At 36.6% G+C, this 8,810-nt stretch overlaps 1 protein-coding gene across 1 annotated transcript; it reads left to right on the top strand.

The window, feature by feature from the left end:
* The first annotated feature begins 2,406 nt into the window (after positions 1 to 2,406).
* Positions 2,407 to 5,678, top strand: LOC145111799 (rhodanese-like domain-containing protein / PPIC-type PPIASE domain-containing protein). The gene is made up of 8 exons (XM_079048048.1): positions 2,407 to 2,779; positions 3,413 to 3,526; positions 4,156 to 4,247; positions 4,337 to 4,437; positions 4,509 to 4,619; positions 4,706 to 4,814; positions 4,921 to 4,971; positions 5,415 to 5,678. Exons 1-8 carry the CDS (start codon positions 2,542 to 2,544, stop codon positions 5,493 to 5,495), a joined length of 897 nt encoding a protein of 298 aa, XP_078904174.1. The 5' UTR covers positions 2,407 to 2,541; the 3' UTR covers positions 5,496 to 5,678.
* The last annotated feature ends 3,132 nt before the right edge of the window (positions 5,679 to 8,810 follow it).

Here is an 8,810-nt window from a genome sequence, read left to right as displayed (position 1 = left end):
TCGGCTGAATGCATGCACCACACCCTTTCTTATTTTAGAAAAACCCTTTTTCTTATAAATATATTTCTTTTTGAAAAACTTTACCAAATCCTCAGTTTAAGTTCAGATGCACCCGAGAGTGTGCCCAAATCCCTCAAATCAAGGCTCTGATACCAACTTGTAACGTCCCAAAAATATGATCCAAAAATTTCATTTTTAATTTAAACAAAACAGTATTCCAAAAACATTGTCCATACAACTCAAATGAAAATAAGTATCTCAACATCATAACAATCAGAGTGATATCTCAAAAGCGGAATCCATGTGATGTGTGCGATGCAGTCAACCCGAGCTCTTTTCATTGGAACCGGAAGTACCTGAAACATAAATTGAAAACCGTACGCACAAATCTTAGTGAGTCCCTAAGATACCACATACCAAACGTAAAACACATAACGGCCCCCGCCCAAAGAGTATAACGGACTCCACCCTAACTCGCATAACGGGCCCCACCCAATGAGTATAACGCCCCCCGCCCTAACTCGCATAACGGGCCCCACCCTAACTTGCATAACGGGCCCCGCCCACATACAGTTCATATCTAATAACAGATAATAGCATACATGACAATCATCGGGCCCCGCCCAACAACACACAAGCACATACACATACTAGTGTCACACAAACAACGAGTAATCTAACAGAACAAATCAAGGGTCGACATTGGTGCCTTCGACCCGCTAAACATGGTGAGGTAACTCACATTGAAATGCTAAATCAAACGGATAATCCCTGGCTGCTGATCCGACAAATCCCCGAGCTAAACATGGTGGGGTAAAAAGACTACTTTACCCCATAACCTAGATTGACCCAAGACTAAGGCCCAATCTCTCAATCTAAAAGGCCCAAAAGTCAAATAATCCATCAAGGCCCAAATATGGCCCAATTTCCAATTGGGCCCAATCCCTTCTCATCGGCCTCAACCCAAGGCCCAATAATGTTTCTGGCCTAAAACTCCCAAATTCAGATGGCCAAACTAAATCCCAATCTTTTAAGCCCAAAAACATTGCCCAAACTCAAATCCCAAAATCGAAAAGCCACCTGACTGAGTACGCGGGTGTACTTAGCTTGTACGCTAAGCGTACTGGCTCAAGGGCTTGTACGTTGCGCGTACAGGCTTGTACGCCCATCGTACTCTTCCCGTTTTAGCCACCTTCTCATTTCAACTCTTAACCCAATAAGACTTCACTCCAGAATGTACATCTGACTTCCTTGAGCTGGATTACCACGTAAAGTTGCTAAGTTTACGTCCATTCATGGCTAAATGAAGCTCTTAAGCTCAACAAGGACTTAATAAGGGACTTAATGCATGCATGAAGCCCTATACTCCATAAAGTTGGCACCTTTATGCTAAAGGAGCCCAAGATAAACCTAGATCTGAAAGGATAAGTCCTTAGGACGTCTTAACTCAACAATCCACCCAAAAATGGCCAAAAGCATGACAAATCATACCAAAAAAAGATCTAAACAACTAGAAGTCAAGATGAGAACTTGATACCTCAAAAGCTTTGCAAAAAGTGTGGTGATTCTGGATCCAAGACATTCTCTCCAAGCTAAGCAACTTCAAGCTTCTCCAACTCCTTGAAAATGCACAAAATGAACACCAAAATATATCCAAAGGCTTAAACACTCAACAATGGAGGCTAAGCCTTGCTTCTAGGGTTTTGGGGCTTTAGAGGCTGGTAAGGAGGCCAACCCTAATGAATAAGGACGTTTATATAGGGTGGAAAACCCCCAGCTAGGGTTTCATTAAAGTCCACGTACGCCCAGCGTACGAATACGTACACCCAACGTACGTGACCTGGGTCCCGACTCATCCTCAACTCAGTGCGCTAAGCGTACCAAGTGGTACGCCCCGCATACTGGCTTTACAAGTAGTACGCTAAGCGTACCAAGTGGTACACCCTGCGTACTACTTCAGGGACTAAAATGCACAACTCCAAAAATAAAAGGGTCATAAGGTACATACCAGAGTATAAGTGTTATAATACTCCACTAGATCAAACCATCGGCGGAGCCCAGATTTTTGATATGGGGGAGTAAACATTGTCAATATATATTTTATGTAGTTATCTTATCTCGGACATTAAAAAACATGGTACACTACTTTGAGTTGGGGGTACAATAACATAGGACATGTTTACAAATAATTTTTTTTTGTATATACAAATTTTTTTTTAAGGATGTTGTAGTACCCCACCGCCCAATGTAGCTCCGCCACTACTCCTAAATTATTTCAAAAAAAAAAAAGATTCAACAAACTAACTGAAGCAATATACAACTAACTGGATAAAATTAATTTAATTTTTAATTTATGATTTTTATATCTTGACCCGGTCAGGTTATAACCCCGGGTGTGATATTCCTCGATATTTGCTAGATTCCTACAATTTTTATCCCGTCGTCTTCCTTGTCAGTCTCTCTTCCCCAAACACCAACTCCTTAGAGAATAGAAATCAAAACTAAAACTAAACCCTACCAAGTAAAACAAAACCCAAAAGTATGCTGAGAGCTTCTTGTAATCTACCATCAATAGCTTCCCCAGCTATCAGCATATGCGCTGTTAGACTCTCTCTCTTTCCAATCTTTAATCTCACACCTTCATCTTCGGCCAGGAGAATCGCCACCGCATTTGCTCCATCATCTGCCCTTGTATCCCAAACCCTTAATTATTCGACATCTTCTCTTACTTTGAAAAGGGTTCTGCGCATGATGGATCATCCAGCTCCCAGAGCATCAGGTATTATTCTGTTTTCTTGTTAACACGGTTCTGTAGAAAACTAGAGGCAGCATATGAACTGCATTTCAGTTTGGTTACTCTCAAATGTGGAAACCTAGAAACGTGATACTCTGTCTATTGGTAAATTAGAGACACACATTGGATTTTGTGGCCAAATCGAGTCATTTTTTGGATTCCAGAGTGATGTTTTTATACGTTTATTTCAACGGAAACCAGGGAATTACATCTATAACACAGGAGTACAAAAAAACGAAGTTTTCAAACTTTGTAATAAGACTCAAACATATAATATCTACTGTTTGTAAAGACCCTTTGAAACATAAACAAGAAAGTTATTACATATATGGAGGAAATGTTTTGTGTAGAAAAGTAAAGGAAAATAAATACAGTTTAAGACATCTCAACTTTCCAATACACAAACGAGTTGCAATTCATGTTTCCTGTAAGTTATAACAATAGGGGATAATGGATATAGCATTCAAATTGTTTTTCTTTATATATTGTAAAGCTTGGAGGATGTTAATCATGTTTAAAAATCCTACAAATCTTGCTTTGTGCCTTTGTTATAATCAAATTTATAAAGTTTCTACTTTCAACAAAAAGGTTTACTTGAAATATATTGTTTAATTCCAGCATCATATAGTACTGGGAGTAGTGATGTTGGTAGAGAAGTATTGGTGCAGCACTTGCTTGTTAAAGAGGAGGATCAAAATATTTTGTATGAGCTGCAGAAAAGAGTTATACGAGGTTAGGTTATGACTTTTTCTTTCTTTATTATGTCATCATTTAACAAACTTTCTAATTTTGTTCCAATTAAGTCACTGAGTCAAAATCTGATCAGTTTGACTTTGAACTAACCTGTTGATGTGGCTTTAAAGTGGTATCCACATGTGTGCCACTGAGTTTGATAGGCTATGGTGTTCATGTGCATCCACATGGTCCTCATCAAATTATTTGATTATCTTAATTATTGATATTTATATCAGAGTATATTTCAAATTTGGTCCCTATGCTTTACACAAAATTGCAAGTTCAGTTCAGTCCAAATTTTTGAACTTGTGATTTTTGATAAAGAAAAAGGCGCACAGGGACCAAATATGTAATTTACTCTTTATAGTATTTGGATAGTATATGATTCAAAACGATAAAAGAAATTGAAAATTTCAACATGTGGGTGTCATGTCAACACCATGTGGATGCCATGTCAGCAAGTTAACCGGTCAAAGTTGTCAAATTTTGACAAAGTGAAACAAAATTAGAAAGTTTAACCACCTTAACCCATCTCTTATTACTTGAGAAACCAAATGCCATTTTTTCATGTAGTTAAAAAGAAATCTTTTTTTTTTTTTTTTTTTTTAAATCTTTGTTACCTATAGGGGAGGATTTAAGTGACTTGGCAGTTGAATATTCAATTTGTCCATCAAAGGAAGAAGGTGGTATGCTTGGTTGGGTTAGAAAGGGGCAAATGGTATAAACCTTAACTTAATAATTATTAATATTATATAATATATATTTTGGTTTTATCGATTTACACACGTGGTATTAATATTATTGCAGGTGCCTGAGTTTGAGGAAGCTGCATTTAATGCTCCATTAAACAAAGTGGTTAAATGTAAAACTCAATTTGGATGGCATTTATTGCAAGTTTTATCAGAGAGGTATTAATTTCTCTTGTATATCAGAGTTTAGAGATGATTTTGAGGTTTTATATAATATAATATTATTTCAGGGAAGAATCTGTACTTGAAGACATTCAACCTGAAGATTTTCATGTAAAATTGCAAGATCCTGATTTCCTTGAAGATGCTCAATGCATTGATGTTCGAGAACCACATGAAGTGTAAGTTGTAACTTTTTATTATTATTAAACTGGAGTTTGATTGATAGAATTAGAATGAAATAAGGTCTGTTTGTTTTGTTGAACAGGGAGAGAGCCTCTTTATCAGGATTTCAAGTTCTTCCTCTTCAGCAGTTTGGGACGTGGGGCCCAGAAATCACCACAAAGTTAGATCCTCAAAAGGATACTTATGTTCTGGTATGTGTATCTTCTATTCTATGCAAAAAAAACACGAATAATTCACGTTTTTAAATATTATTTTTTCTTGATTTATGATTACAACTTACATTATGTGTTTCTTTAGTGTCATCATGGAATGCGCTCATTGCAAGTTGCCAAATGGTTGCAAACACAGGTAATTTTCTCATCTTATTCTCTCTCTCTCACACACACACACACCAAAAAAAACGGTTTTTTTTTTTTTTTTTTCTCTTTTGTAATGTCAAATTCATACTTCAGATAGGTAATAGATAATATACTTAGGGTTAAATGCAAGAAATAGCAATTTGGTTTCATTGTATTGTTTGTTACAACATTTTACTTTGAAAAATATATTATAAATAATCATGTCTTCCAAACACAACTTATTTCTTTGTTATATATAAATTGGGAGCTTTTTCAAAGTATAATATCCTAATAAGAAAAAAAAAACAAAGTACAATGTAATGTTGTAATAGAAAGAAATATAAATACACAAAAAATAAGTAGGAAGTATGTTGCTGTTTCTTGCATTTAACCCTAGTTCTTAATACCTAACTAAACATGGTACATATGAATGTTTGTTTGTGAATTGTGAAGGGGTTTAGAAAAATATACAACATTGCGGGTGGAATCCATGCATATGCACTCAAGGTTGATCAATCAATTCCCACATATTGAGCACCAAGTTGTTGCTCACTCATTATTTGCAGTTATTTTTTTTTTTGCTCACTCATTTGTAGCAAAGTGAGCAATCTTGATATTTAATCAAATTGAACTACAATGTGACTAATCAAAAACAATTTTGAATTCTATTGCGTATTTTTCTAAAGAAAATAAAAGGAAAGGAAATCACTTAATGCATATGTAACTTCTGTTACTTAATGCCATTAATCACTATTAAACTTTTCTTTGGGCATTTCCCATTTATGATGGGGGTCTTCAACTAGGGCGTATAGCCCATTCATGGCAACCCGGATAATTAAAGTATTTTAAGGTCAGTGTCACATGCCACAAGGTAAATCTGTTAACTCACTTCCTACATGTATAAGTTGTTGAATCAAGAATACAATGACAAAGCATAACACAAACATGCAAAAAAGTTGCATTACATTCTCGAACATCGACTATATATACTAACTTACAAAAAGTAAGTGGGTTAACAATCTACCAATAATAACATGACACGTAAGAGAGCAACCTGTGATTTTGCTGCAACAAACAAGCTCTCTCATGACATGACATGTAAGAGAGCCACTTGTTATTTTGCTGTAAAACAAGCTCTCACAAGCACATGTCATGGTTACTATGTGACAACTCATTTTGTTTCAATATCAAAGGAGCAACAACAATGTACTTCAATATTTGATATCCGCCAAAACATCACCGTTCTTTTTGGCATGTCTCCTTCAACAAATCAGTTCTTTAATATAATTGTGGAACGACACCGTAACCAGTTCCATCATCACTGCTCTCACTTTCGACCATCATCTTAACACATCAACCGTCTTCTTTCTCGAATTGTTCTTTGAGTTAAGCATTATCCTTATCAATTAATCCTTCCAACACCACATTTAGAAACTTTTATTTTATTGTGAATTTTGTCAAATTTGTTTTCAAATGATGGATTCACCCTTATTAATTTCATTTACTATTTCTTTTATATTTTATTATTTTTCTGATTTAAATTTAAAAAATAAATAAATAAATAGAACCCCATCCCTAATAACCCAATGCCTCTCTCTCTCTCTCTCTCTCTCTCTCTCTCTCTCTATATATATATATATATATATATATATATATATATATATATAACCCTAAACTTCGTCGTTGCCGTTAAGATCCGTCGAAAACACTATCTTACCAAATCTCACCTCCAAAGTAGGAAGCCACCGCTAGATTCCACTTCAAACATAAAAAAAAACCACCAGAGCCACCTATGTCGTCATTGTCGTCCTTCTTCTCCGGCTCGATTGTTGACGGAACCAACTGGTTTGGTTTTTCCGTCGCTACCACGCTCTCACCTTCACCGTTTCAGGGTTTGCAAATCCTAGCTCCAAGTTCTCGATCATATATGTTCGTCGCCTTTCTCAATTTAGATCTGTTCACCAGAGATATTTGTTCGTTGTCGGAGAAATCTGTCTGTGGCATCGTTGGATGGTTTTGTGGGGAGTTGGAGCTCTAGAGAAGGTGGCACTAGGGTTACAGAAGGTGATGTGAAGATGATGTTGGTGGCGGCGTTATGATTTTTCAGCAGGTGGTTGCGGTAGTGGAGTTCTGGTTTTTCCAGCCAGTTAGCGTAGTGGTGTTGAGAGGAGTAGAGAGATGGAGAAGTAGAGTGTGTTAAACAGGTACTGGTGTAGTAGTATAGTGAGGGTGGTTGTGATTTTTATTTTTTATTTTCTTATAAATACATAAATGAAAAAGAAAAAGAAAAAGAAAAAAAGGACAAAGTAAAGGTATACATAGGGCTGTAAACGAACTGAACGTTCAACGAACTGTTCGTGAACCGTCCGGCGGAAAGTTCGTTTATGTTCGTTTATTTAATAAACGAACGAACATGAACACAAATTCCCGTTCGTTTAGTTAAACGAACGAACATGAACAATGCTCTCGTTCGTTCAATTATGTTCATGAACGTTCGTTTATGTTGTTCGTTTACATTTGTATATGTTCATTAATATAAGTTCCTTTTATCTTCATATATGTTTAATTGTGTTTGATTACATTACTATGTTATATATTCATTTATGTTCATATATGTTTGTTTATCTTTGTTCGTTTGTTTATGTTCGTTTAGCATGTTCACGAACATAAACGAACGAACATGAACAATGTAATTTGTTAAATGAACGAACATGAACAAGAAAACCCATTCGTTTAACCGTTCGTGTTCGTTCATTTGTTCGGTTAACTTAAACGAACGAACATGAACAACCCCCGTTCGTGTTCGTTCGGTTCGTTTACAGCCCTCCGTATACATTTTAAGAATTTTTTAAATTTTTGGACCTAAACCGCAATAAATTCTCATTTTGACCAGTGGTGCTAGTCCAAAACTTTTTGGAGCAAAGTCGCAATTTTGAGCTAAACACAAGGACCATTTTTGCAATTTTGACTTATTATTTTGTATGTAGTTTTTGTCCCTCCGAAAATTAAAATTACTGTAATACCCTTGTCTATTTATTTTTTATTTTTTTTCATTTTTTAATTTAATACTTATTTATGTATTTTAATAATTAAAATATAATAGATGGCCCACCCCTCTCTCTCTCTCTCTCTCTTTGTTGAAACTAAAAAAAAAACACAACACACACTGTTGTGATATGTCTCCGACTTAACTCCGTCTCCTTGAGGGATGGAAATGAAGAGCCTGAGAATCACAGCAAAGAAAATAAGATCGTCAGTCGTCGTCCGGGAGGCAGTCCCGGAACGAGACTCCGACGATCAAGTCAATTGGTCCCTTCGAGAGAAGATGAAGAATGTTAAGTAAGAGTTTACGGGTGGTGCTTTTTCGATCCCTTCTATTGGAGGAGAAGGGACCTTTTTATACATGTGGTCATGGGGATAGGTCCCCGACGGTATCTTTTACCTTTTCAGGTTTGGCAGGGATAGATGGTCTTCGATTGGTAGATTGTGCTCCATGAGTGGTTGTTTGTTATTGGTGCAGGTTTGCTAGGAGCGGCGCCCTAAGCACTACACATGTCGCTCTGGTAGGCAATTGGTACTATTTTGTCTTGACGCTGACCTTGGCGCTTGGGCGCCAAGGAACGACTACGGGATCGTAACGGCGAGGGCGAGGACGCGACGTTAGACATACGTCATCCTTTGCCCAAACTGTCTATCAGACTGACGGTTCCGTTATGTTTGACGTATTCCTGGTGGGATACGTTATCAAGTCCCCTAGGCTAGTAGATGTCAGCGTTTGCTTAGGGTAGCTGAGTTGTTCTAGAATTAATGTAATTTTTGTTTTTATTCTTCAATTGATGGTTCAAGAAT

This window comes from Lactuca virosa, chromosome 5 (assembly GCF_052849685.1).
Source record: "Lactuca virosa cultivar CGN04683 chromosome 5, Lactuca_virosa_CGN04683_v6, whole genome shotgun sequence".
NCBI classification, from domain to species: Eukaryota; Viridiplantae; Streptophyta; class Magnoliopsida; order Asterales; family Asteraceae; genus Lactuca; species Lactuca virosa.
Note: the sequence above shows the minus strand (reverse complement) of the source record. Positions and strands in the feature narration are given on the sequence as shown.

What these genes read in the sequence shown, in the direction of transcription:
- LOC145111799 (XM_079048048.1), top strand. Translation starts at nt 2,542, where the DNA reads ATGCTGAGAGCTTCTTGTAATCTACCATCAATAGCTTCCCCAGCTATC. An exon ending in GGGTTAGAAAGGGGCAAATG is followed by an intron (nt 4,248 to 4,336) that starts GTATAAACCTTA and finishes ATATTATTGCAG; the next exon opens with GTGCCTGAGTTTGAGGAAGC. An exon ending in TTGCAAGTTTTATCAGAGAG is followed by an intron (nt 4,438 to 4,508) that starts GTATTAATTTCT and finishes ATATTATTTCAG; the next exon opens with GGAAGAATCTGTACTTGAAG.